General features: G+C 56.1%; 9 protein-coding genes across 9 annotated transcripts; 6 read left to right on the top strand and 3 right to left on the bottom strand.

Moving 5' to 3' along the window:
- Positions 1–6414: 6414 nt before the first annotated feature.
- Positions 6415–8695, bottom strand: GCG54_00008754 (G2-specific protein kinase nim-1; the record flags this gene model as incomplete). The annotated part of the gene is made up of 3 exons (XM_045408713.1): positions 6415–8066; positions 8123–8584; positions 8653–8695. 3 exons carry the CDS (start codon positions 8693–8695, stop codon positions 6415–6417), a joined length of 2157 nt encoding a protein of 718 aa, XP_045266456.1.
- Positions 8696–9290: 595 nt separating this feature from the next.
- GCG54_00008753 (BTB/POZ domain-containing protein 3) lies at positions 9291–11335 on the top strand (the record flags this gene model as incomplete). Its single annotated transcript, XM_045408712.1, has 3 exons — positions 9291–9512; positions 9585–9633; positions 9696–11335. The coding sequence occupies 3 exons, from the start codon at positions 9291–9293 to the stop codon at positions 11333–11335; spliced, it is 1911 nt and encodes a 636-aa protein (XP_045266455.1).
- A 263-nt stretch (positions 11336–11598) lies between these two features.
- On the bottom strand, positions 11599–13128 carry GCG54_00008752 (Death-inducer obliterator 1; the record flags this gene model as incomplete). The annotated part of the gene is made up of 2 exons (XM_045408711.1): positions 11599–12170; positions 12231–13128. The coding sequence occupies 2 exons, from the start codon at positions 13126–13128 to the stop codon at positions 11599–11601; spliced, it is 1470 nt and encodes a 489-aa protein (XP_045266454.1).
- Positions 13129–13527: 399 nt separating this feature from the next.
- Positions 13528–14515, top strand: GCG54_00008751 (Protein SCO1; the record flags this gene model as incomplete). The annotated part of the gene is made up of 3 exons (XM_045408710.1): positions 13528–13740; positions 13806–14015; positions 14084–14515. The coding sequence occupies 3 exons, from the start codon at positions 13528–13530 to the stop codon at positions 14513–14515; spliced, it is 855 nt and encodes a 284-aa protein (XP_045266453.1).
- Positions 14516–15323: 808 nt separating this feature from the next.
- Positions 15324–16795, top strand: GCG54_00008750 (uncharacterized protein; the record flags this gene model as incomplete). Its single annotated transcript, XM_045408709.1, has 3 exons — positions 15324–15580; positions 15660–15953; positions 16009–16795. 3 exons carry the CDS (start codon positions 15324–15326, stop codon positions 16793–16795), a joined length of 1338 nt encoding a protein of 445 aa, XP_045266452.1.
- Positions 16796–18566: 1771 nt separating this feature from the next.
- GCG54_00008749 (putative choline kinase) lies at positions 18567–21228 on the top strand (the record flags this gene model as incomplete). The annotated part of the gene is made up of 3 exons (XM_045408708.1): positions 18567–18675; positions 18955–20369; positions 20419–21228. 3 exons carry the CDS (start codon positions 18567–18569, stop codon positions 21226–21228), a joined length of 2334 nt encoding a protein of 777 aa, XP_045266451.1.
- Positions 21229–21483: 255 nt separating this feature from the next.
- On the bottom strand, positions 21484–24202 carry GCG54_00008748 (uncharacterized protein; the record flags this gene model as incomplete). The annotated part of the gene is made up of 4 exons (XM_045408707.1): positions 21484–23033; positions 23089–23361; positions 23415–24026; positions 24091–24202. The coding sequence occupies 4 exons, from the start codon at positions 24200–24202 to the stop codon at positions 21484–21486; spliced, it is 2547 nt and encodes an 848-aa protein (XP_045266450.1).
- Positions 24203–25040: 838 nt separating this feature from the next.
- On the top strand, positions 25041–25598 carry GCG54_00008747 (Molybdopterin synthase catalytic subunit; the record flags this gene model as incomplete). Its single annotated transcript, XM_045408706.1, has 1 exon — positions 25041–25598. The coding sequence occupies one exon, from the start codon at positions 25041–25043 to the stop codon at positions 25596–25598; it is 558 nt and encodes a 185-aa protein (XP_045266449.1).
- A 686-nt stretch (positions 25599–26284) lies between these two features.
- GCG54_00008746 (uncharacterized protein) lies at positions 26285–27201 on the top strand (the record flags this gene model as incomplete). The annotated part of the gene is made up of 2 exons (XM_045408705.1): positions 26285–26589; positions 26649–27201. The coding sequence occupies 2 exons, from the start codon at positions 26285–26287 to the stop codon at positions 27199–27201; spliced, it is 858 nt and encodes a 285-aa protein (XP_045266448.1).
- Between the last annotated feature and the right edge of the window lie 677 nt (positions 27202–27878).

Here is a 27878-nt window from a genome sequence, read left to right as displayed (position 1 = left end):
TCTTGATCCTCCTGGCCGCCGTCAGCGGCCCTTGGCACAGGTAAATGTGGCACGATTCCACCGGCCAGAGGAGCCACAGAGCAGGTCGCTCTGCATTAAAACCCCCCTTTAAACTACACTATTTGGCCCCCCATCTCACTGAAGATCCCTGAATCCTCACGTTGAACGTCGACGCTACGGGGAGAAATATGGAGGGGGCCCAGGCTGTGGACAACCGCATATGCGCGCCGTACGTGCCGTACCAGAGATCACTGTGGATGATCACCAGCGCATGGCCAAGGGGGTGTGTGTGTGGGAGACGCCAGCACGTCAACGACGACAAACCTTCGCCCCCTCTTTGTTCCTCCTCATGCAAAGTCCTCATTACGCATCCAGCGGGCCCTGCTGCTCTCCTATGTCGCTCGGCTCGGTGAGAGCAGTGAGGAGGGCCTTCGATATCGCTCATCCTCTCCCCTAATAGCAGCATAGCTTGGCCTCGAAGGGGATCCGCCGGTCTGCTTCAGGGCAAGACGTTAGTCCAGGAGCCTTTTTTGCACTCAAGGCCGAGACACATGACGGCAACGGCGGATGAGTAAGGATTCAGAGAAAGGGGAGAAGGGGGGGTGTATATGGATCACTCTGAAGATCCAAAGTCCACGATATGCAGCGGTGAAGTGAAATCCACCACACGGCACGCGCACACACACGAGAGAGAGAGCCGGACGGAACTCTCCTTGTGCTGGCTGGCAAATGTACCTCGCATCTGGACTGGTTGCGCGTTTCTGTCACATCTGTAACCGGTAGGGCCAGCGAGAAAAAATGTGACAGCCCACACTGCGATCTCGCAAATCTGCGTCGCCTACAGAGGAGGGAGGGGTGCGAAAGGTCCCTCACCTCACCCTCTTGGTCGGCCCATTAACCACTTCCAGCATCGAGTCTCACTGCCGGCCGCGGTATTCGCTGGAAAACCAGAAGGGAAGGAGGGTTGCTTTCGTACACTCTTCGCTCTGCCAACCTCCGTATCCGCGTTCTTCTAGATCTACCCAATATACGACCGGAAACGACAGGAGGCGTATGCCTACGAGAAAGTTCCCAGGTGGCGGCGGGAAGTACAGAGTAGACTATCACTCTCTTGTCAACTGCCAAAGTATGTCTCAGGACTCAGGAATAGAGAAACAGCTTGAGCAGCGGCTACTGCACAGAAGGAATCCCTTCCGTCGCGACGACCTTTCTCATCACGTTCCAATTCCCGCGCCCGCAGACGCCACAATCCCTCTCAAGCCTTCGACCTGTGAGTCTAGAAGGTCTTGGGGCGAAGGCCCACGGCCAAAACGTTCGCAGGGCTGGGCGGAGAAAGGAGTCTAACGCTCCAAACGGGACATGGACGGATGCAAGGCGCGCGTAGTGGCATTTCCTACTACTGACGTTTTAATAGTCAGTCAGCAGCCACACGGCAACAAGCCGAAGGCGACGGGCATCTCGAACGGGCGTAACACGCGCCCATCAACGGCTGGATGTCGTCCAAGAACGTTCCCAATCTAGCCCGAAGAGCCTTCTCAGCCCCAACAACGGCCGCTCTCTCGCTTGTCTATGGCTCCAAGCCTCCCAAGCCATCAATGGCATGCAATGTTGCCTCCTGCTTTCCGTAATCACACCTGAAAGGAGCCAAACACATAGCCGTACCGGAAAGCGCTACACGCCCCGAGATTAACATGCTCCCCGTGCTGCGGCGTAGCACCGCGGCGTTCCAAACATGCTGCCCGGCCCCCTATGCACGTCCCGCGGCTGGTTGGTGATCATCATCCTCCTCCTCCCTCAGCCAATGCCACCGTCCGGTATCCAGCCAGCCAAAATTCAGCCTCCCTTGAAGTTCCCCCGTCATCCAAATATCCGAATATGATCGACCCGGAGAAGGGGGGTCACACGGTGCTCCGAGCTCGAGGGAGGCGGCTACGCGGCTGCGGGTTGCTTCCTTGCCCCCCCTGCACGATGCATCACGGCCGGACGGTCCTCCGTGTCTATTGTCTACATCCCTCTCGTCGTGTACAGCCTTCCCCAATAATCTCGGTGTGAGAATATTGGAAAGAATGCCCATACATACGGGCTCCGGGTCTGAGTCAAACCAACCGGTCAGCCATGTAATATCTTCGTAAGCAAAACGATCTGGCAAGGGGCCCAGCTTTACCAAACCCCGGGGGAAAGAAAAGCAATGACAGAGAGAGATAGAGAGGGCAGGACTCAGAAGGCTAGTTGGTCAGTTAGCGAGAGATAGTCAGCAATGCCGCAACATCGAAACAGGTAAACGTGTTTGTTTCGCTTGCTGGCTGGCCTCCGTGCCCTGGTTAGCTGCAGCCAGGAACCTGCAACCTGCAGCCCGCCAGAGCCCGAGAAACGAACGTTTGGACGATCCCGCGCCGTCGGACGTCACTTCTGTTCTCGGTAGGGCCATCCGGGGAAAAAGAAACGATCAACAATGGTAATGTCTTGACTGCGCAGTAAAGGCCCCCGGCGGAACCTGGGCCAAAGCCGGGGCGAGGGATGCGTTGCGGCGGGCAGCGGCCAGCCATTCTTTCTCTTCTCGCGGGCTTTGATCAGGTGCGACCAGCATGCTGCATTTCAATCCCCGGAATACGGCCAAGATTATCAAGTCAAGCACGACATGCATGGGAAACCGTCCGCAGGATTGTCTCGTTCTCGTTCGTTGTATGCCGTAATATGCTGTGGGATGATGATACGCGATGGCCACGTCCAAAGAGAGACAAGAGACAGAAAGCAGAGATACAGCCGCGTCGAGAAACGAGGTTGAAAAATGCATTCTTCTAGCCGACCGTTGCGGGTTTCGCTGATCGACGTCCGGACTAGAAGCTCGTAGCGTCTTCGCGTGGCTTGAGACAATACGTTTGGGGTTCTCTTTTGGCTCGACCGTTCCCCTTCCTGGCCTCGTTGAACCCTTACTTCTTAACGAACGGGTAAGTCAAGACTAGGAGAACTGTATCCAGCCATCGAGTCCAAGCGAACATTCTTCCCTTTCCACGCCGTTGTCGATAACGACGCAAAGGTTGATCCAGTGACGCCAGAGTCAAAAAAAGACCATGCGTACAACGGCGGCAAGGGGATGGGAATGTGGACATGTCCCTTGCCTCATAAGACAATCTCGTTGCGGGTAAGACATTGAACTACATTCAAGACAGTACACGCACAAGACACTCAAGACACAATACACGCCTCCCCCAGACAGCAGCCCAACACACAAGCATGCCTTACCTTAGGTTGCCTTTTGTCGCCTTTCCTCCACACTCCCCAGAACCTAATCTCCAGAGTCCGAGGAAACAAGAATGAGGCACAATCTAGATCTCGCTCACAATCACGATGTGATAAATCTTGCTTCAACCATGCCCAGTTTTCCCCGGCCCCAAGCCACCAGCCCTGTTGTGCTCCGGAACATGAAGCCTCACAATATTGGCGTTGGTTTTGGCTTAGAGATTCATGCCCTTGTCTGAACTAGAACTTCTCTTGTAAGCCGTCAAGAACTAGTCCAACTTGGACAACCACCTCGTTAGCCCCATTAGGTGTCTTGAAAGTCAACGACACTCGTAGAGATAGAGAGAGAGGAGTACCAGGTGCCAACCCCAGCCGCGCCGAAGCACCGCCCGCCCGTCCGTCCATCCGTCCGCCCGCCGCGCTCTGCCGTCTTTCTCAACACCCTTTCATCGCCAACCCCCTATGCCTTGCTTCCGCTGACACGGGAAAACACCCGTTTTCTTCTTTCGGGTCTTTTCACAAAAGCGTCCCGCGTAATGTTCCATTCCTGAGCACGGTCGTCGTTCTGAACAACACTCGTGGCACTCAAAAACCTCAACCACCCAACCCCCGGTGCCCTTTCCATGCTTCTTGTGATCCCCCGTGCAGCACGCAGTAGCCTCCTTCCCCGTATGCACGAAGCGGCTAGCTCGCGGCGGGCAGAAACATGCTCAGGGGTTCCAGAAAGGTGAGAGGAGGGGGGGACAAGACGTAAGACAGCGCCAGCAAGCGAAGCGTGTGCGGTGCGCGCGTGGGAAAGAAGGAGGAAAAAGCAAACATATTAGAGCAACACCAAACCCAAAACCGCATAGGCCCCAACATCAAATGAGCTGATGAACGAACCATACTCGGCCATGTGCCCCAGGTTCAGCTGAAATGCCGATACCAGACATCGAAAGAGAGATATAGAAACATGGTCCCCAAAAAAACCGTGCAGATATACTGGGGTGGCACGCCCCGTCATTGGACTTGGAAATGCCCTCAAAAACCTCACGTCCACCAGAAAATAAAGCAAGTATGCATCGGAGCAATAACCCTCAACCAGGTTGCGTCCTCAGCTGTCAACACTGCACATCGGAAGTTACAAAACCCACAAGTCCAAGCGTCGTCAAAACACTTGTCGTTGATCATTGAGAGAGAGGCGTGCGCCCCATTCATTCCCCGTTTCCCTTCCGCTGCCCTCCCCGTGGGCCAACATCGAGGCTACTGCAGGCGAGAGGTGACGACGCCTCCATCACGCACGTCGTCGGTCTGTCTCAGCGCCATGGTGACGGGCGCAGCGGCGATCAGCGTGCCGGCCCCCCTTTCCCACTCTCACATCTCACAAATCCCCTTTGCAACCGTCGTCGCCCTTTGCCTCTCCCCGTGTCGCCGCCGCGTTCATTCGAAGCTAGCTAAACCACCAAGCTTCGCCTCCCAAGCCTTCGCGTGCAATTCGCGATGGAGATGCGACTTAAGCGGCGCGGGAGGAGGAGGTGGGCTTCCAAGACATGCAGTCCCGAGCCCCCAGCATCCGGGCGCGATCTCCAAACCACATGCAAACCCGTGAGCTGAACAGAGACGACCCTCCTTCGCCAAACAGTCAATGAGATCATCATGAACCGCGCACACGCTGAAATCAGCACAGAGTCATAATAAACTCATGAGCTATATCAGACAAGGGTTCACTTTCCGTCCTCCCCGTTCCTGCTTACGAACGGCTTACTTGAACATTTTCAACATAACGAAACTAAACCTCCTCAGCAAAAGCAAACATGTTCCGCATTCCATCATCGCTCACTCATTTCACCCCTCCCCTTCCCCTACCCCTTCCTGCTGTAAAACAGTTCGTCCGCTCTCTCTGTCTGCCTGTCTCTCTCTTCCCAAAAAAGAAGCACTGCTCGCCGTTTGCTTCGTGTTGTCTCGGAGGACTTGCCATCTCGGAACGTCAAAATGTGACTGGCCGGGGTTTAATCGTCGATCATTGTTACGAGTCAAGGAGACAACATGGCGCCGTGACGTCTCGCAGCTTTACTTTTCTTTTCATGTGTATAGGTGTATGCTTTCCCACGCGCGCGTGTGTGCTCGGGTGCATGTCTCTCGAGAAAACGGCATCTGGAATGTGATGGGGTTACGTGATACCGATGGCTGGCCACATTCGTTTTGCGGGCTTTGAGTTTTGCGGCCGTTTTGTTTCTCTGTTTCTCTCTTGCGCTCGTTTTCGTCGTCTAGAAACAGCCACCAAACCCCGGATTGTCTCATAATGTCATATGGCGAGGCGTTCTCGCGCCCTCCTGCTCCTCCTCTATCAATGTGATTGGGTTGCTATCGGAAACAACACACGCGGTCGTCGGGCAGGTTATTGCGTCGCGAGGATCTGCGGCTGCTGATGGCAACTATTGGCGCGCGCAATATCAAGCCGCATGCCATATCCAATACTTGGAGATCGGGCTATGCAGGAGTATTGCATTGCGTGTCACCACCGCATGTGGCAGAGAGACATAAGACGCAAGAGACAAAAGACGTACCTGGAAGACTTTTGCTGTTCAGGACTATCCGGGCGGATAGGATTAATAGAAAAACAGTAGTACTAAGTACGGTGACCGCGAAGACGACGACAAAAACAAGGACGACCACGATAACGATAATAGTAAGAGGTAACAACAAAGGGAACCGTAATCACCATGGCTTATAGGTAGCGATCCACCCGGATAGCAGAACTCATCTGGAAAGTAGGATATCTGTTCGTAATAAAACTACAACTGCAGTTCCCGTATGCAACATGTATGTACAAAGCAGCCAACAATCTACCCAAACGCCGTAAAACAACGTCTGCAATGTAAATGACACCCAGCCGAGTGCGGCAACACCGTCCCATCCCTTTCCAACACCTCCGAAAAAAAACTTCATCTTCATAAGTGTGCATGTCCAAGAGTCCCGTCTGGTCATCACCAGGACTCAAGGGCAGTTGTGTGTTATAAACACCCACAATTATCTCCAACGGAGCAATACTCCTCCAGACTTTTTTCTTCGGTGCCGTCAAAACAAATGAGAGGGGTAATGAGGTAATGACAAGAACAACAAATGAATGACCCGTGTGAATGCTATGGTATCTTCGCCACCCAACGCTCATGTAATGCCAAAAGGAAAAGAATCTTAGACTCTGGCCATGGGCTTGCGTCGCACCAGGAACGGACTGGGCATCTCGTCCCGCTCAGGATCCCACACTGCGGCCGGCTCGCCGCCGCTGGATCGTCGGTCCGCAATGCGGTCCTTGAACGCCCGCTTAGGGCTGATGTTCTCGCCGCCAGACAGGACAGCAGAGAGAGGGCGACCACCTGCGCGAGCCTGCTGAAGCTCAACGAGGGTTCTGCCCTTGATGTTGTTCTTCGCCGCAACCTTACCAAGGGGCTCCTGATCCTTCTTGGTAGAGTTTTTGCGGGAAAGACCGCCAGGGGATTCGCTGCCGTTGGCGGCCGACGCCAAGTTCGACGCCGAAGGGATCTTACTCAGACGGCGGTTGGGGGACGGGCACCGCTCGCGCAGGCCGCGGCCCAGATCGGGGTTGGAAGCCATGTTAGGCAGAGCAGGCAATGTCTTGTTTTGGTTCAATGCGGTTGAAGAAGCTTGGGGCTTGACGCGTGTAATGGGAACAGACTTCTGAGAGGTAAGAACCGGACGGTTCTTGGACGTGAAAGGGTTCTGTCGCGACTTGATGTTGCGAGTAGGGGAGGGGACGATGTCCTCGTCGTCGGAATCGATGCTAATGGTGTCGCGAGCCAGATCCCAGACAGGGTCTTCGGAGGCAGCTTTCGATGAGAAGAGGTTACCGGTGTTAGCGTTAGGCACCTTGGTGGCCGCATTGCGTCGGGGGGAGAGGGACAGAGAAGCGATGGCAATGGGAGAAGGAGATGCCATCTCGATGTCCATGGGAGTTCCCATGCCGCCGACGAACATGGTCTGCGCTCGGCCGAAGGGGGTACGAGTAACCTTCTTCAACTCGTTGCTTGCAACAGGGCTTTCCGTCGAGATGTCGGTCAGGTCTGTGGAGGATGAGAACTCCTCGTCGCCGCTGGCGTTGCCAACGGATGATCTGGGGTAGTCAGACTTCGTCTGGGACGTGGCAAAGTCTTGAGCCTGTGCCGTCTCGGTGGCCTTCTTCAGTAGCTCGGCCTCAACGCGGGTCTGCACCTCGCTTTCGAATCGCTTGCGGAGGGCCTCAATTTCCTGGTTGATCTGACGATCGATCTCGAGACGCGCCTTCACCTCCCACTCTCTGCGCAGAGAGGCGTCGACCTCCTGCTTAACGGAGGCCTTGTCAGCCTCAAACGCGGCAATCTTCTCCTGCAGGTCCTTTTCGCGGCGTGCAAACGAATCCTCCTTGGTCTTGATGACCTTGTTGAGCTCGACAACTTCCCTCTCCTTCCTCATCAAACGGACGACGGGGAGGTTGAGCAGCTGAGCGGTGTCGGGGCGGTGGTCAGGGTTGACTCTGAGGCAGTCCTTGATGCAGCCCATGAGCTCGCTCGAATAGCAGCTGGGCAGGGGCGAGACCTTGCCCTCCTTGATCTTCTGCACGAGCTGGAAATGCGACTTGGCGTTGAACGGGGGCTCTCTCGCGCAGAGCTCGTAGATGATGCATCCCAATGACCAGATGTCGGACTTGAGGGTGTACTTCTCGGCGGCGCAAATCTCGGGCGACATGTAGAAGGGGGTTCCGACGTAGGTCGAAGCGAAGTCGTGGGACTGGATCATCTTGGACAGGCCAAAATCACCAAGCTTGACGGAGTTGTCTTCTCCCAGGAAGACTGCACAAATGCGGTTAGTCAAGGTAGCAGAGACTGGGTGGCCTGGCAACACGTACCATTCTCGGGCTTCAGATCGCGATGCAAGATAGTCATGGTGCCAGGCGGCGTCTTGGGCTTCGAAGCCGTGCTGAAGAGACCCAGGACATTGCTGCCAACCTCGGGAGGGTCGATGCCGTAGTGGCATCTGTAGAGCGCAGTAACCAGCTGCGAAAAGATGCTCCAGACGAAAGACTCTTGCGCGCGCTGTCCCTTGACAGCCAAATCCCTGATGACCCGGCCGAGATCGCCATTGCCGCAGTACTCCATGTAGAGGTGGAGGTCTTGGGTTGACTTGAGGTGCTCGCGATGGTAGTAGCCTACGATGTTCTGGTGGCGGAGGGTCGAGAGGATCTGGAATTCGGCGTGGAGCTGCTCGCGCTCCTTCTGCGACATCTTGAGGTAGCTAATTTCCTTGCGGCACATGACGAGGCCGTCCTGCTTCCGTCGCACCTTCCGGATGATGCCAAAGGAGCCATGGCCTATGTATTTCTTGTCAGTTGGGAGCTCTTCGGGGAAGCTGCAGAGCTTTGTGAATGGGTGTGCATACCGATTTTCTCCAGCACCTCGTACTTTTCCGCCTCTGAAGTCATCTTGGACACAACGCGCAATAAACTTGATTAAAAGAAACGGTTCTTTGTATCCATAGAAGAGGAGAGGCAATTGGAAGCGACGACGCAAGACCTGCTGTGGTTAGTACCAAGATTGGTGGTGGTGTTGAACTGGAAGAGCTGCACTTCTGAAGTCAAAGCTGTGAACTTGGGTGCACGGCAGGGTAGTAGGTCGACTAACAGGGCAGTTTGGGCTCGGTAAACAATCTGGGTCCTGCTGGGGCGGGTGCCATGGCAACCACGCTAGTGTCGGAGGGCGGATAATCCAGCCGCCTATCGATAAAGGGAGCATATCCCTGTAGAGGGGTTCAATGGTGGGGCAGTCGTCACAGTGGTGATGCACCAACTGGAAGGCACAGAGAAGGAAGGCATCACGTAAGGGAATCAGTGGCCCGTGCGGAGGCGACCTTGAATGGAGATATCGGACTTGTCTGTGACCTCTTCATTGTCCTCATTGCCCTGGATGCAATTCTGAGGTTTTTCAGTTCTTCCTTGCATAATTGCTGGTGTTTCCTTGGGTTACTTCTTTTTTGTCCCGGTATAGAGAGGCTGTGTCTTTATCCAGTAATCAGCAAACATGGTGCTCCGGAAAGATGAACTTGAAACACAGCTCAAGAATGAAAATGAATTGATCAAGAGCGGCGTCCTGAGAGAGGATAACCCCCTCGACCAGTCGACCGAATTTGAGGCGTTCCTCCTAGCCTGCAGACGGGGTGATCTGAAAACATGTCAGGAGCTCATCTCGGCCGGGGTAAACATCAATGGCAAGGACCGCTTTGACTACACGCCCTTGATCATTGTAAGCTAAGCCCGTAACCCCCCCAGCCGGGAAAGAGGCGTCGCTCGGATGTCACTGACGATAGGTGTCAAGGCCAGTCTGTGTGGCCATCTCGAGCTTGTCCAGCTCCTTCTGGAATCCGGTGAGCCTCTTCCTCCTTCCGCATTTGGAAAGAGAATGCCGTGGCTGAGTTGAGACCATCAGGTGCCCTGGCGGAGAGGAACACATTCCAAGGCGAGCGGTGCATCTACAACGCCCTCAACGACAGGATACGAAACCTCCTGCTGGAGTACGACTACTCGAAATCAACAGATCCGCTTCAACCATGGGCCGGCCACATCACAACCCTGCTCTCAAAATCCGTGCCCCGGACGGCAGACATTAGCTTAATCGCGGCCTCGCAGTCGTTCGAGCTGCACAAGTTCCTCCTCGCGGCGCGGACGCCCTACTTCCGCAAGAAGCTCGCCGATGCGCCCGAAAGAGTAAAGTACGAGCTCCCGGCGACCATCCCCGTGGAGTCTTTCCAGGTCGCGTTGCGCTACCTGTACCTCGGCGAGGTGCCCAGGGATCTGGTCGACGCCCGGAGCACCGTCACGGAGGAGGACGTTCTCATCGGCGTTGATAAGCTCAGCGACTACCTTGAGATCAACCAGCTGTGGGAGGCAATCCTTGCCGGGAGCGACCGCCGTCTCGCCCGTCAGCGGTATCAAGATGAAGTGCAGCGCGCCCAGCGCCAGGTCGAGCAGTTCTACCGGGAAAAGGTCCTCGGCCACAAGATGATCGTCGAGACGAGGCGCGTGAACGACATCAAGTGGCGCCACGACAACTCCATCTTCGCGGACTGTCTCCTCTGCGCACACGAACCAGAGGGCGAAGACGGCACCGACGACACCACCGAGGAGACCGAAACCGTCGCCAACCACATCGGCATCCCCCTCGGCCCCGCACCCAACGGCGACGGCAGCAAGCTCGCAAAGAAACCCAGGCGCTCCGTCGTCTACCCCGTGCACAAGGCCATCCTCATCCGCAGCCCCTACTTCGAAACCATGTTCTCGAGCGAGTTCAAGGAGGCCCAGGACTCGGAGCACCTGCACGTCGTCACCGTGGACTGCAACCCGGACGTGCTCGAGATCGTGCTCACGTTCCTCTACACCGAAAAGGTCGACTGCCCGCTCGAGCTCGCCCTGGACCTGCTCTACACCGCCGACATCCTGTTCCTCGACAAGCTCAAGACGAAGGCTGCGCAGGCCATCAGCACGCTCGGCAGCGGCACCAGCAACGCGCTCATCGACCGCACCCACGGCGAGGGGGAGGAGGAGGAGATGGAGCCCATAAACATCTACGACGTGATCCACGCGGCGTGGGACCTGCGCGTGCAGCGGCTGGAAGAGTTCGCGGCGCGGTACCTGGCCCATCGGCTGGAGGATTACATTGACGAGCCCGACTTTGCGGAGCTGATCAACGAGAGTGCGTCGCGCATCAAGAATCGTCAGGAGACGGATACGATTGAGCTGCTTGATGACATCAGGTACTACCTCGGCGAGCGGTTCCGTCTGCGGTTTGAGGACGCCAATCTGGAGGACATGATGGATGAGCAGGGCGAGATCAACGCTGCCGTGGCCGAGACGCTTGCCACGCAGAGCGAGCAGGTCGAGGGGAAGGGTGAGCCTGTGCCTGTTCAGGAGAAGAAGGATGAGGTGCCCGTTCAGAATGGCGACGGGGAGGGCGTGAAGACACTGGGCGGCGAGATGGCGGAAGACGAATTCGCGTCGGATGCCATCAACTATCAGATTCTCCTGGGCAAGATTGACGTGATGCTCGATCGTCTCAAGCTGGATGCATAGACGTTACACTAGAAACCTTAGACGGTAGAGACAAAATACATCCTCATTCTGGATGGTTAAAGGTCTCTGACTTTTGCGAGGCCGTACTCAAGTCTGGTGATGGCCTCAATACACCTCTACAAGAATGCGTGATCTTCTCGTACCACCTATGAACTGACGCGTGCAACTTTTCTCCCATATCTGGCGATTCATGCAACCCTTACAAACGCCAACCGTCAAGTAACGAAAATAAGACAACAGCCCCTCTGGTATCTCTCAAGACCTCACATAACTTCAGCCGGACCCATCGAACCATCGTCAAGGAAACTGCGCACAGTACTATGCTCCGCCTCCCTGCGCAGCTTCCTCTCCACCGCCGCGTCCTTGATCAACCGCTCCCGCTCGAGCATCTTGTTCGCGTCGTCCGCCAGCAGCTTCTGCAGGTGCTTCACGTCCCTAGTGTGCATGGAGAACCAGCCCGAGTGCGTCTTGCAGCGCTTCTTGTCGCAGATGTTCTTGTCGTCGCCCGTCAGGCGGCTGCCGGCGTCCAGCTTGCCCGTCTTGAAGATCTTCTTGGCCGACTCGTCCGTCTCGAGCCAGTGCGCGAACGGCCCCACGACGCCGACCTGGTCGAGCCGGAAGTCGTACCCGCACGCGGCGTCCTCAAGCTGCTTGGCCGCGATGAGCTCCTTCCGCCGATCGTTAGCCATGTCCAGGAGCTGCAGCATCTTCGTGCAGAGCACCGTCTGCTCGCCCATGCTGTAGCGGTCGGCGGCGGAGGCCTTGAGGATGGCCTCCTCCTCCTCCGTCAGGATCCCGGGGGCGAGAGCCTTACCCTTTGCATCAGAACTCTCAACTGCGGAAAGCTGTAAGCGGGTTGAAGCCATACAGGATGGATTAGGGTGTTTATGCATACCTCCAGTAGCAGGTGTGGTGAAGGGCTTGGTGCTGATCCTAAACTTGCCGTCTGGGCCGACGCCGGCGAGACTGCTATTCAAGACGGCGATCAACTCAGACTGGCCCTCGAGTTCGCGGGGATCCTTGGCCTTCCTCTTGGGCTTCGGCGCCGCCGCGATCATCATCTCCCACCACATCTGGCTGTGCTCTTCGGAGCAGAAAGCCGTCGCCTGGCCAGCCTTGTCCTTCCTGATGGCCTTCTTGCAGGAGGGTAAGCTGCACTTGAGCTTAAAAACAGAGACGATCTGCTTGCTCTCGTCCCTGCAGTTGGGGCAGACAAATCTGTGGATGAGGTTCTCACCCACGTCCTTGTCAATGTCGACACACTCGCCGTGAAACCAGTCCTCACAAATGTCGCATGCTATCATGAATCTGTGGTCGTCAGGACCGCGGCATATGCAGTAGGGGCCATTGTCAGATTCATCCAGCTCCTCCGTATTGTGGTCATGGTCAGGTTCGTCCTGGGTGGTGGAGGCGGTGTCCGACTGCTTCTTGGTCTTTGCGGTCTTTGAGGGGCCGCTTCCCTTGAGTCTCTTTGGCGTTTTCTTGACGGTCGCGGTTCCTCTCTTTTTGTTCGCAATCTTTTGAGGCTCCATTGGCTTTTCTGTGGTCTCCATGATGGTGTTGTTGAGGTGGGGCGCGGGTGAGGGAGGATCCGTTGTCGTTGTTTGGGTTGAGGAAGGAGGGTGACTGGTGCCTGACGGAAGTGTGGCAGATTTTGCCTCGGGGTTCGGCTGTGGTGGAGGTGCTGATTGAGATGTTCCTTGTGAAGAAGATGTGTGCTGGGCTGGCACATCTTTCATCTCATGGTCCTCCTGTTGGCGGTCATTGACCTTCTGGTCCACATCTGAGTCCATAGCTCACAGTACTTTGTAATCTTTCTCTAATGAATGACAAATGAGGATACAAGCTGGAAGGAGTGTGGTATTGATCAAGTTGAAGTCAGAATCTGATGAATGACTTTATTTGGTGATTTGGCAGGGTATGTGGGATGTGTTGAAGATGGATGAAGGACGCATCAACACACTATGGAGTCCCCAAGCTTCTCAGTGGTCCACATTTCCCCGGTAAGATTCTCGGTGTACCCCGATCTGAGCGCTTTCTCGCTGAAGCGCCCCGACAGTTGATCCGGGTATCGATTTTTGGAGCTCACCGAGAGCTTTTCGATCTTACGATTTCGATGTTCGACCTAAGGACTGCAGCATCCCAGAAACGACTCCATTGCCAATTGACGAACGCTCGATTCGCCTCTCGCCATGTCGCACGCAACAGCCTCCTCGAGGCTTTGGAAGTCCCTCCTCTCCACACCCTCCCGACAATGCCGACGATGCATCTCCCAAGCGGCGATTCCTAAGCAGACCCGGCCGACTGCCGCACCGACCATGTTCCAGACGAGGCCTGCCCCGGCGCAAAGGAGGACGAAGACGTACAAGACCGTGGAGGAAGCAAAGAGCAGATATAGAGCAGGAGTAAGGCGCAGTCGATGACCTATCATGGGAAAAGAAGTACGGCAGCTAACGATGTCGTCGAACAGCCCTTTTCATGGAAAGCCGGCCTTCTGTTCGTGGGAACCGGCGCCGGCTTGACGTGGTACTTTGAGCACGAGAAGCAGCGCATGGAGCGCAAGCGCATCGCCGAGGCGACCAAGGGTATCGGCCGGCCCAAGGTCGGAGGCGATTTCTCGTTGATCGACCAGGACGGCAACAAGTTCACCAGCGACGACATGAAGGGCCGCTACGCATTGGTAAACCTCCACCCCACCTCAAGACTCGACTGCGAAAAACATAGCTAACATGCGAATCTCTCTCCCAGGTCTACTTTGGCTTCTCGCACTGCCCCGACATCTGCCCCGACGAGCTCGACAAGATGGCGCAAATGTTCGACCTCGTCGAGGAGAAGCGGCCCGGCTCCGTGATCCCCCTCTTCATCACCTGCGACCCGGAGCGCGACACCCCGGAGGTGCTCAAGGAGTACCTCTCCGAGTTCCACCCCAAGTTCATCGGCCTGACGGGAACCTACGACGAGATCAAGGCCATGTGCAAGCTGTACCGCGTCTACTTCAGCACCCCGCAGCACGTCAAGCCCGGGCAGGACTACCTGGTGGACCACAGCATATACTTCTACCTGATGGACCCAGAGGGCGACTTCGTGGAGGCCCTGGGTCGCCAGCACTCGCCGTCGGCCGCGGCCAAGATCATCCTGGACCACATGAAGGACTGGACGGGGGAGTGGAAGAAGGAGTAGAGGCGTAGAGGGGGGAAACCAACAGAAGACACAAAAATGGAGACGCAGGTATTGGCCTGGAATGTGTAATATGTACCACTAGCTGTCTATGGGCATAGAATCCTGAGCAATCGGCTCCGAGACCACTCAATCACTGTAATACCATCACAACACAACGAGATTGAAGCCACAGTGCGTATTGGCGTTGTGCCTGACATGCGGCCGGGGCGATGCGCTTGAAGCTTTGCAGGACTTCAGAAGAATGTCTTTTAAGTGTTGTAACAGGGCGGGGTAAGAAGAGAACGGCATCCATCCTACCTAGCTTCTAATATCGACTGGAAGTGGTCAAATGCCCAGGGTTGTTCCGACGACCTCATCATGCTACCCCGCGCGATCCCGTTCTCATCACCAGCGAAGTGGTCTACCATACACGTACGTCGAACTAAGAATCACCAGACACTTACATTTACAATGGCAATTCTCCGGAAGAAAAGCCACACAGACGTAGCCAAGACTTCCAGAAGCGTATCACGTCAACGAAGAGCGTTGCAATCTCCAAGCTCTCGATGCACCGCACCCCGCCGCCGCCCGCTGCAGCCCCCGGGTCTCGCCACTAAAATTAGCGGGGTGGAGTTTCGCGACAGGGGGTCCCGTCGCGTCGCAGAGGATGGCGGGGGTGATTGGGAGGCTCAACGCACCGGGCAGCTACCTATCTATCCAGCAAGCAACTCGGTCAACCTCAACTCACCAAACCTCTACCTCTATACTTTTTCGTCCCAACTATGCGGGGTATTGCACGTCGTTGATTTTGGCAGGAAACTCTAGGACAATGAGGCAGGCGATTAGGGTTGGCAGCGGCCTTGGAAGGCTGGCGAGACCGTTCGGGAGCTCAAGCTCACAGGCTCCGTTCAGGGTTGCGTGTGCTAGTACAGCCAGCCATGAGAGGGCATTCGCGAGTCTGAGGAAGACGGCGTCACGGCCTATTGCTCGGGAGGTGTGCAGGGCGGCGGGGTCACATCGGTGCTTCAGCAGCAAGAAGCGCGTTTTCGAGGCCGGCGAGACACCGTCTTTTGCCTTTGCGTTTGAGTGAGTCAACTACCCGCCGGGCTTCGAGATATGAGTCTCGCCTATCATGGTTAAAAGGCGCGACTGACAATGAACACAGCATCGACGGCGTCTTGTTGCACGTGGCCAAGCCCATCCCCGGGGCGGCCGAGTCACTGCAGTTCCTCAACGACAACAACATCCCCTTCATCCTCCTGACTAACGGCGGAGGCAAGCCCGAGGCTGTCCGCGTGCAGGATCTCAGCGACAAGCTGGGAGTGCAGCTCTCGGTGGATAACTTTGTCCAGTCGCACACCCCGTTCCAGGAACTGGTTCAAGGCCCCGAGGGTCTTGGTGACAAGACCATCTTCCTGACGGGCGCAGACGCCAAGAAGTGCCGAGAGATCGCAAAGTTGTGAGTTACTGGTATGACAGAAGAACTTGAACTCGCCACGCTGACGATAGCGCAGGTACGGCTTCAAGAACGTGGTTACCCCGGCAGACATCATCGGCGCGCACCCCGACGTCTTCCCCTTTGAGCGCCTGATGAAGCAGGTCTACGCCGAGACGGCGGAGCCGCTGCCGAAGCCGATCCACAGCGGCAACATGCGCGACGCGGACGCGCTCAAGATCGACGCCATGTTCGTCTTCAACGACCCGCGCGACTGGGCGCTCGACATCCAGATCATCACGGACCTGCTCCTCTCGCGCGACGGCATCCTGGGGACGTACTCGTCCAAGAACGGCGACAAGGCGCTGCCCAATAGCGGGTGGCAGCAGGACGGGCAGCCGCCGCTCATCTTCTCGAACGCGGACCTGTTCTGGTCGACGACGTACCACCAGCCAAGGTTCGGGCAGGGGGCGTTCCAGGCGGCGGTGGCCGGGGTGTGGGCGGAGGTGTCGGGCGGGGTTGAGCTGCAGCGGACGGTGTTTGGCAAGCCGTTTGCGACGACGTACAAGTATGCGGAGCGGGTGCTCAACGCGCATCGTCAGGCGTTGCTGGGGAAGAAGGGCGGGCAAGGGTCTGCTGCGCCGTTGAAGACTGTTTACATGGTGGGCGATAACCCGGAGAGCGACATCAGGGGAGCCAATGACTTCAGCAGCAAGGAGACGGAATGGGCATCGGTGCTGGTCAAGACGGGCGTCTGGAGCCAGGAGAGGGGGGCGCCGACGCACACGCCCAAGATGATTGTGGATGATGTCAAGCGGGCGGTTGAGTGGGCGCTGAAGAGGGAGGGAAGGCCAGTCAACATTTAGAAGTCTGTAGTCTGCGGTCTACAGTCTGCAGTTGGAATAACGAATTGGACAAGAGAGTAAACATCAGACGGTGTATACAAACAAGTGGCTGAGGTATCCACGCTTTTGCTGTGCCACAAGTGACGAGACGGAGGGAGGCGCGTGGTCAAATGTCAAACGGTGATTGACCAGTGAATTGCTGGTCAGATCTGGTCGTGGTTGGCTTAGACTTGGGTTGATGTTTCGCAGGATGCTGTGTGGTCGGGACTCGCTGCAGTACGTCACATGCAAAGAAACCAAGCAGGTCGAGGCAAGGGTCGGGAGCTCCCGACTGGATGGCAGGGTCCAATTGACGTCACGGCCTGCCATCGGTGACTGTCAAATTGTCCAAGGTAGCGTGGCGTTGGGCTGAGGCGTCGTCTGCCTTGTTAGAGTGTGGTTGGGGGCGACCTGTCAAACGAGTGACTGGTTACTGCATCATCTTTTTGTCGGTGTTGAAGACCATCGCCAGATGCCTCGGTGTGTGCGACGATTAGGATAGCAACGACTCGCATGACCCTGAGCTCTCGAGTCTGGCTGGGCTCTGTCGTGGGCGGTGGCAGGGATGTGCTGAGGGGATGCTTGGAACGCGATGGAATTTCTGTGGTGCGGCAGCAGGAGCAGCTTTCACAGTTGCAGGCCTCAGCACTGGGACGGGAGAACACTGTGAAAATAAATTGATGAGAGCCCATGGAAGGCCCCACCACATGCACCTGACCGGCGCAAATCTGAACTCCACCGCCTTGTGTTACCCCTCCACTGAGTGCTGCCGGGTATGAGCTCCCCTCCTCCCCTTGCCTCCCCACGGCTCGGTCACCAAACAGTCAATGGCCCACGAGACTGCCCAAACCTGTCCGAATAATTAGGCGATGAATGGCTGGAGCTGGGGGGACGGGAGACGAGCAGGAGGACCCGGGTCTCGGTCATTCCTCCCCCTCCTCCCCTGCGCCTGCTTGGCCTGGTAGCCGATGCAAGCTGCAGTCCTCTTGTTCTGGTAAAAGTCCCTGGGGTCCTTTTCTGGTTCTTGGGAAAAATGCGACCTTGTCTTTTTTCTGCATCCAACCTCGCACCACACGACAACTTTCCATTTTGCTGCTGCGGGCACACACATCTTGACGCCACCTCTGTCTGTCTCTCTGTTTGCCTGCCTGTCCATCTTCGTCTGAACCTCCTACGCGGCCTCAGACCAGTTCCAGTTCCAAACCGCCAATAACTTCGTACCTTACATACATGCTTTCGCTGTCATCCTTCCCATCTCTTGATCGACGAACCCTGCGCAACACGCAATTGTCGCCTTCGCCAACAACTTAGCCGCTGCGCCCATCATCCCATCCGTCTTATTCCTCCTCGCGCCCCAAGCTACACACCTACGCTGTATTACCTTACCCCAATAGCGCAGCGCCCCGTTATCCGTCACAAGCCAGAAAGGTACATCCCTAGCCGGGGGGCCCATCCCGTTCTTACTGCCCCACGAGCCCCTCGTTGGCTCTGCTCCGATAAGACATTCTATCGTCCCTGATCTGTCTGCCCCGAGCGCCAGCCGCAATCTGTCACCTCTCACCTCACCGCACCACCCACGAGACAATCTTCCATATTCCTCACCGACGACTGCTTCCGGCACCTCGTTCCGCCCCAGAGACGTTGTGTCTCTCTGACCGAGCCACTAGCACAACGCGCACAACAGTAATCCTACCCTGGAGACCCTTGTCCTCATAAAAGTCGCCAGTCGCTGTCGCGTGCCCTCGTCGCCACAATGTCCTCCTCCTCTTCTTCGCTGCATCTCAACGGCTTGCCTCTCCGCTCAGCCTTGAAAACCGACGACGAGACGGACAAGTCCTCCTCAGTCGCAAGTCCCGGCAAAGGTTAGTCTTGAACATTCGCCTCCTCCGTCATAACCTGAAATCATACAGGCCCGGCATCTACATCAAGTGGTATCGTGCTGCCCTCATGAAACTAAGAGAGGGCTCACGTCGATGTCTATGGCAATCAGCTGCGGTGACCTCTCACTCAATGCTTGCCCGGGTCACTCAATGACGCTTCGCGCCTGTTTGCATCATGCCTACCACCGACAAGGCTTGATGGACCGGTATCGTCGCTGGGCTTGTGATGTAATGAGCCAAGACTTGCTAACACCCTTACAGTCGTCCAAATCGCTGAGCCAGAGGCTGAGACTGTAGCTGCTCCGAATGCTGAGCACCAGGCTCACCACAAGAGACAATACGCCGCCAACATGGCCAAGAGACTGACTGGCCGTCTGCCCTCTTTTTCCGAATCCTCGTCCCGCTCGTCCCCGGTCCTGGAGCCTGTTCAATCTCCCGAGGAAATCGCCGCCTCCCAGCAGCATCAGCACCAGCACCGCCATGGCCAAAGACATTTGTACCAGAGCCAGAAGCTACTGGCTCAACTGAGCGACTGGCTTGAGCATGAGAAGAAAAAGAAGGCTGCTCGCAAGAGCAAGACTTCTCCTCGCCGCCGCTCCCCCCAGTCAAAGACCAAGACCGAAACTCAAGCTGAGCCTGCACCCCAGGCAGCCCCGCGCTCCCGATCTGACTCCATCGACTCTGACTCCAGCGACGTGTCATTCGACAGACTGCAAAAGATCATCGACGAAAGTATGGCGTCCTTGGGCATCAGCTCTGTTCCACAGTCGGGCCCCAGACTTGGTAGACGCACCTCCGGCCGACTCAAGAAGTCCATCTCGCGCAGCATGCTTCATAGGACAGCAAGCTCCGATACCGACTACATCGACGGTGACGTTGTTGTTCCCACCTGCGATGCCGTCCTTGACAACTCAAAGACTCTCAGCTACAATGCGGGCAAGAGCACAGACGACCTGTCCCTGGGCGGCAAGGTGGACGACAAGGAAAAGGCCTGGGCCATCTTCAAGAATGAAATCGTGCGCCTCGCACACACGCTCAGGATCAAAGGCTGGAGAAGAGTTCCGCTGGATTGCGGCAACCGCCTTTCCGTTCAGCGCTTGAGCGGAGCGCTCACTAACGCCGTATACGTGGTCTCGCCTCCTACGGATCTGGATGATGCTGCCTCTGGCAGAAACCCTCCCCCGAAGCTCCTCCTCCGAATCTACGGCCTTGAGCACTTGATCGATCGTGAAAATGAGCTCAGCGTGCTCCGCCGATTGGCGCGTAAGAAGATTGGCCCGAGACTCCTCGGATGCTTCACAAACGGCCGTTTCGAGCAGTACTTCAACTCAATCACCCTCACGCCCAAGGATCTGCGAGAGCCAGACACGTCAAAGCAGATTGCCAAGCGTATGAGGGAACTTCATGATGGTATCGACGTCTTGGAGAAGGAGAAGAATGAAGGTGCCGCAGTGTTCAAGAACTGGGATACTTGGCTCGGTAACGTCGAGAAGAAGATCCTCGCTCTTGACGAAGACGTGCGCCGCGGATCCAGCGTCTTCTCGGGCCAGGGCTACGTCTGCGGCGTGGAATGGGCACAGTTCAAGGCTCTGTACGAGAGGTACCGCGAACTGGTCGTCAAGGCCTACAAAGGATCCCAAGGAATCCGTGAGCGTCTCGTCTTTGCCCATAACGATGTAAGCACACTCGACGCCCCTCTTTCCCGTTCACAACTGACACAGATAGACACAATATGGTAACATCCTCCGTATGCGTCCGGACGATGAAAAGTCCCCTCTCCTCCAACCAGCAAACGAACACAAGCAGCTTATCGTCATCGACTTCGAATACGCTGCGGCCAATGTCCCAGGCCTCGAGTTTGCCAACCACTTCACAGAATGGGCCTACGACTATCACTACGAAGCCGCACCCTATCTCTGCAATACGGCCCGCTACCCAACAATCCAGGAGCAGCGCCGCTTCCTCAAAGCGTACGTCGAGCATCGGCCACAGTACCCCCACGGCGGCGCCTCCACCCCTCGTCTCGCTCCCGCCGATGGCGCTCCAGCAGGCAGCACCACGCCGGCTCTCCTCCCTACCACCTCCTCCAGCTCCATCGTCGAGTTCATGCTCGACGCTCGCGTGCCTCCGGGACACTGGAAGGAAGAAGAGCGCCGCGCAGATGAGGCCATCGAGGAGGAGGTTAAGGAGCTCTATGAGGAGACCCGCCTCTGGCGTGGCATCAACAGCGCGCAATGGGTCGCTTGGGGCATCATCCAGGCCAAGGTCCCCGGGTTCGAGTCGCCCGAGGAGAAGGAGCAGCAAGAGAAGCAGGCGCAGAACGAGGCGGCGGCCGCAGCGGGCGACGAGGCCGCCAAGGCGGAGTGTCAGGCCGCTGCGGAGGCCGAGGCAGAGGCTGGAGACGAATACGACTACCTCAGCTACGCTCAGGAGCGGGCGTTCTTCTTCTTGGGTGACTGTGTCCTGATGGGTATCGTCAAGAAGGAGGAGTTCCCGGAGGATGTGCAGGCCCGCCTCAAGGTTGTTGACTTTTAAGTTTATAAATATTATCCTCATCGGGACGTTTGAAGCCCGCGTTGTTCAATAAAAATATCAATGTTCAAAGACGGATGAATTCGGTGCCGCCTCTCGATGCTTCTGTTACCATGATCGCAACGTTGGGGAACGCGGAATGCAGAGCTCACAAATCAGGTATGATTCCGGTGAAAGAGTATTTTTCGTGCCATTATTACTTCACAATACACTGTATCTACAAAAGGCAGCCACCCTGACTGCATGCCTATGCGGCATCTAGCCCATCTTGTTGTATCTCTCCCGGGCTCTGTCCTGCACCGTGTTCACGTACTCGGCATAGCTGTTCTTCGTCTTGCGCTGGGCCAACTCGGCCGCGTCGCCCAGGTTACCGCCCTCCGCACCGAGACCAACGCCTTCCTGGTACGCGTGTGTCGCAATCACCTCGGTGCGTCCGTCGGCGTTGGCGCCCAAGCCCTGACCGGTGCTCCAGCCCATCTTGGCCAACATCCCTGCGCCCTTGGACGGCTGCGGAGGCGGTGTCTTCTCGGCAGGTGCCCGAGACGGCTTGTCCTCTCTTCGCGCAGGCTTCGTGTTCTGAGCCAAAGGTTTGGGTTTGGATGGCTGGTTGAAGACCTCTCTGCGTTCCTTCGCACGGTCGCGATATTGAGGGCCCGACTCTTCGTTCTTAGGCTGTTCCTCGGTCTGCTTCGACATTCTCTTGTCGCGGGCGGCAAGACGGGGCTTGGCAGCCTTGACCTTTTCCTCGTCTGCCATGGCATTTTTGTGGTTTCTTGACTTCTCATGAGTGTTGAGGTCGTCCAGAGACTTGTACTTCATCATGCATAGTAGACAGCACACCTTTTCCCTGTCGACGTATGATGCTGTCGGCGAAGCAGGCTGCTCGGGGCTTGCCGCACCAGTCGAAGTAGGGGCCGTCGACGGTTCTGCCGAATGTGATGTCGCGGGCGGGGCAGGGTTGGACAGACTCGCTCCTGTCAGCGAAATCTTGATTGGGCCAGTCGAAATGGCATTGGCCCCAGACAAAGATATCTTGACTGGTGCGCGCTCTTCCGCGCTGCCGTCACCATCGGCAGGGTCTGCAGGCTTCTTGCCTTCATGGATTTCGTCGTGTCGTCTCTGCCAAAAGGCCATCTGACCCGCCATTGGCGCGGACTTTTTTGTAGCTGCAGATGCAAGGCTTCCTTCAGCCTTGCGCTTCTTGGTCTTCTTCGCCTCATCATTCGCATCCGTCTTGTCATTGCTGGATGTACCTCCTGGAGGTGTCTCAGTGACGACCTTCTCACTGGGAAACACATGGGGTTCCCAGTATTTGACCCGAATGGCTGGATTGAAAAGTGGGTTGAATGAGATGTGTTCGATGGCGCGCGTGACGTCTCTCATTTCGGGTACGAATACACCCAGATGGATGGTCGATACCGTGACTGGCTTCCCGGCGATGGTGAACTCGCGCATCATCTTGAACTTTTGCATGGCGGCAAGAGCATCTTCGACCGTCCAGAACTCGGCAAATCCAAAATTGAATGATTCGTTCGTGTCTTGATCTCGCATCAAAAAGATGCGATGCAACGAGCCAGGCTTCGCGCCATATCCCGATGCATCGCCAGTTGGCGCCGTGGACTTCAGCTTTGGTGGTTCTCCAGAGTTCTTTGGCGCCGCGGGCTTTTGCGCCAGTTCCAGCTTTGCAGCGCCGGCGGCAAGCACGTCTTCTGTGACAGAGCCCGCAAGTGGAAAGAACACAAGAATCTGGGATGGCGTATCAGCTGCATCGCTTTCGCCGGTCAGGAGGTGACGGTATTGAGACGGGTCTGTGACGGTCAGTTTGGGGCCTTCAGCAGCATGTCGACATCGTATCAAAAGTACCTGTTGGTGGGCCGCCGCAGTTCTTGCAGCGATTCCTGGTGGAATAATTGGAGAACTCGCAATTGGGGCAAGTCCAGTTCGGGGCATACCCAGCCTTGCTCTCCCGTTCGCCATCGTCACGGTTCCTCGCGTAATGTATGTACATTGAGGTCATGCCATCGGCATCACCGTCGACCATGCCTGCGAAGTCAAGCATGAGCTTGGGATAGTGCTCCTTGACAAATTCGACCGCCTGGTCAACCTGCTCAAACTGCACGAAAGCACGTCGCTGGCCTGTTAAGTGTCAGCAAGGGAGAAATCGTGTCTTGGCAGCTAGAATGTCTTACCTCGGCCAGATGGAACTCGAACTTCAACCGAAAGGTATTGCGATAGATCCGTTTGTCTGAAAAGACAGTCCTTAACGTCTTCCAATGACAGGCCCGTGGGCAAACCCTCGAGGATCACAGTATCACTCGGATTACCAGCTTGTCGAAGAGGCGATGCAGAACGATCGCGACGAGAATAACGACCTGGGCTGCCACCTGGAGAGGGGGAAAAATGACGAAAATCCTCGTCAGGACCACGTCGGGCATCATCGCGGCGAGGGCCATCGTCGCGGTAAGGGCGAGAGTAGCCCCGGCCACCTCGATCGTAACGACGTGATCCGCGGTCGTCGCCGTCATATGGGTGAAGTACCTCAGGGTCTTCATCACGGCGATCCAAATGGTCATCCCCACGACCGCCTTGATCTCTCGATCCAGGACGTGGCTGGTAGGCCTCACGCGCCGATCCATCGTAGTAGCGGTCGTCTCTTGCGCGGTATTCTTCTTCTTCTCGGCCACGATCACGGTCCCGATCCCGGTAGCGGGTCTCCTCGTCGTCGTAGGACAGCTCGTGGTGGTTATTCCTGAGTGGAGATCTAGAATAGTCTCGTCGGCCCGTGGGAAAGTTAGCGGAAGCTCAAACCAGCCAGATGTTCTGCAGATGGTCATGTCCTCCGCAGGCTCAGCTTAGTTTCTTTACCCTGCCGCGTGCGATAGGCGTCGTTGTTTGGATATTGCTGGTGATCTCTCGGAGGGGATCTTCGTCGGTCGTGAGGTCCCCTCTCCCTCGAGCGATAGGTGTCCTCGTACATGTTCGCGGATCGCAGGATGGGGCGTGGGTGCAATGCGGACTCGGGAGCGCAGGATGCGTTCGGTGTTGGTCGTTTCGGAAGGAAAGAGCAGAAAAGCGAAAGAAGATGAAGAGAGAGGACCACGGGGGTAGAAAAAGGCAAGGCGCGGCGCCGACCCCAAGAGGCAGCGACGAGACCGTGCCTTGTGATTCCGTCGGGTGTTCGGCGCGACCAGGATGCGTTCCTGAGTTTGCAAGAAACAGAAACAGAACGGTGAGGTTGAAGAAGGGACGATCCACCAAGAAGCTCAACCCTTGCGTGCCAGTGGTGTGCTGTGGCTGCAACCAGGTGCCACCACCACCTTCCCTTGCCTGACCTTATCTTTAAGGTAAAATGCTTCGAGGCTCAATTGGAACACTCTTCTGCTTAGTAAAGCGGGGTCCGATAAGCTTGTTGGATTGTTGATCTGTGCTTCACTCCCTCCAATGTCGCCAGTACGTACCCTAAGGTCTCCCTCTCGCCCTGTGGTCACTCATTCAGCATCTCCGAGGGCATCAATTTGGTCGTCATGAGTAGACTTTGTCAACGCAAGGGCTGGCGATATTGTTGATGAATGCTAGAGATCGCTCATTGAGTAACACGACCGGCCGTGAAACCTAAGATCCTTTCTGGCACCAGCAAGCAGGTCGTACAAGAGTCAAGCGCTCTCAATCGGCGCTACTGTGGCTTTTGACCCCGCCATTCTACGATCTCCTAGCGGCCGTCCTCCCGAGCGAACTCGCACTTCAACCAACATCAAGGACACGGAAGTATTCACCAGAAATCCAAAATCAACGCCGATTCATCTCATCGATTCGTCATGGACTCTCAAGATCAAGGTCCTTGGGAGGTGACGGAGAACAGCTGCTACGTCGCACTCACTTACGACCTCCTCGATGCTGCGGCCATCATGGACCGGGTGCGCTCACCACAGGCCGGCGCCATTGTCCTCTTCTCCGGCACCACGCGCGACACATTTGGCGACAAACCTGTCAAAGAGCTGCAGTACAGCGCGTATACGCCCCTCGCCCTTCGCACAATGATGTCCATCGCCAAGTCCATCCTTCAGAAGCACGGTCTCAAGGGCGTCGCCATGATCCATCGGCTCGGCACCGTTCCCATTGGAGAGGAGAGCATCCTCATAGCAGTGTCCTCGCCGCACCGGCAGGCAGCGTGGAGAGCCGGCGAGGAGGCCCTGGAAGAATGCAAGGCCAAGGTCGAAGTCTGGAAAAGGGAAGAGTTTCATGGCGAGGAGGGCGTATGGAGGGCAAACCGGGACGGCATCGCGGGCCAAAAGGTCACCAACGAGCAGAATGCTCCCGCAGAGCAGAATCCGGATGCTGCGCCGCCCCCTGCGTCTCTCGGCCCAAATTGCTGAAGCTGGATATCGAACCCCACCTACACGCTCAACCGGGCGACGGATCTAGAGTTAATTAGGCTGTTGGCTTCGGACATCGACTGCAAAATACGAAGTAAGCCCCAGGTTCATACCCGGCTCTGTTGTCTTTCAAAAAACATGGTGAGCTCGGCGCCTGCCGAAACATGCGAGGTCTATGAAATCATTGGCTACGTTGGGGGCTCTCCAGGGTGCCAATGTTATTGAGAGGGCAGTGCAGAACCAACAGCCATCCACAGCATTTCGAATCGGTCTATGACGAGCATCATCGCAGCCTTCCTGTCGTCTTGGCAATCAGGAAGCTCAAAATTGGGCTCTTTCAGGGGAACAAGGGAATCCAATCGGTTTACGGATACAATCAGGTGGATTGAATCAAGCATGTTGGTGGAATAATCATGCGGTCGAAGCTTGACCCGCCTCGCCCTCCACCATCGTCTTTCGCGAGCGCTGTGCCGCTCATGCGCGCCGACATGATACGAACGACCAGCCTTCGCTTCCAGGGTTCGGACAATCTAGGCAGGCGCATTTGGACTCGTGGGTCATTTGGTAGTCGACTAGTACAGCCAGCCAGCCTGGTCGAACTTCTCACTTTGTGGAGTTCGTGATCAGTTCTTTCCCTTCTTTCACCTCAGCCTGTCGTGGCAAGGTCGCAGTGAGCTATCACAACAATGGCTGAAAAATCAATCTACCAAGTCAACCAAGCTGAAAAGATGTCGGCTCGTGAAATAGACCACGGGCCAGAGGTCATACCGGATCAATACTACCACACCACAACACCAATATCCCCCACATACAACGGGGACGAGAACAAACACTACTCTCAGCAACCACAACAGCCTGTAAATGCAGAAAGGAGGATTTGTGGTTTGCGGAGGACGAGTTTCTTTCTCTTTGTCGTCCTCGCAGCAGTCGTCATTGCAGCATCAGTGGGCGGAGGCGTTGGCGGTTCGTTGGCGGTTTTGCGCATGAAAGAGTGAGCAATCTACACACCCTCGTACGCCCCGAGCCTGTAGTCTAACATAAAAACTCCAGGCAAACCCAAGCAGAAGTACAGGCGAGTACCGCTGCCAAAGCGACAGCGACGGATTCGCCGGTGGCATCGAGCACAGTAACGAGCGTCCCCGCGACAGGCACAAACACTCCGACGACGGGTTCGACGCAAACCACAGCAAACGCTGCCAGCATTTCCATCCCGACGACAGGTCTGGTGACGACAGGAGACCTACAGATGAATTGCCCGAATTTGACGGGCAGGACGATGTCTGTGACAGTGGGAGGAGTTAAGTCGAACTACGATACCGAGTGCAATGTCGATTACACGGGTGACAATGTCGATGTCATGGCATTGGTATCGTACACGCTGGACACCTGCATGATGGCTTGCTCCTCATACAACAAGAATATCAACGGCACCAGCGAGAGGTGTATCGGAGTGCAGTTCAACGGGGTGATCGAAACCATGACGAAGAATTACGGCGGAAACTGTTTTCTGAAGAAGAACACTGGCACGAAGGAAACAACAACCCAAGCCTCAACATCGATTATCAAAAAGTATAATATGCACTTAGCGGCCATGCTGAGTTGATGAAACCCTTATGAGAATAATGAGGGGCCGGGATGGGGGCTTCAGGCGTTGTTTGGGTCAGGTCATGAATGGCATTTGCTGGGCTTAATGATATCACATAAATACCATGCGATTTCTTCTAACATATCAAACGAGACAAAGATATCAAGGCGGATCGCACCTCCTGACTCAAAGTAGAGTTCTTGAGGCGCACTGGTGAAAGGGAGGAACCGCTAGGAGGACGTGACTAAGCAGATTGGTGTTGAGTTTAATCTTCCACCCCTGGACCCTGGGCATTTTCCGCTCCTTCTTCCTCATCTAACGCGAACCACAACTGCCACCGATACGCATCTGACAAGAATGTGGCATCCACCAGCCTAACTTTGACAGGAACGCCGCTGGCCCCAGCTTCATGTCAATCATGATTTCGAAGGCTCTCCCTGTGCGCTTTCCCGTCAAGTTTCCTCGGCACGGATGCCCGGCTGAGCCTCACTCTGCGAGGCGACCTGTCAGGTGCTTCCAGCCAAGCGAAAGCTGAGGACCTTATGAGGATGTGCTGTGCCTCTCTAACCACCTCGGGTTGGCGCGACATTTGAATCTCTCCAATCTGGGCCCTAGATGCCTCTCAGGTGGCGCGACCATTTGCTGCAAGGTTTAGCCCGAAAGAAAGATACACTTAGCCCTGCTGGGCGCCCAGC

This window comes from Colletotrichum gloeosporioides, assembly GCF_011800055.1.
Source record: "Colletotrichum gloeosporioides strain Lc1 chromosome Unknown consensus_30, whole genome shotgun sequence".
Classification (NCBI taxonomy): Eukaryota; Fungi; Ascomycota; class Sordariomycetes; order Glomerellales; family Glomerellaceae; genus Colletotrichum; species Colletotrichum gloeosporioides.
Note: the sequence above shows the minus strand (reverse complement) of the source record. Positions and strands in the feature narration are given on the sequence as shown.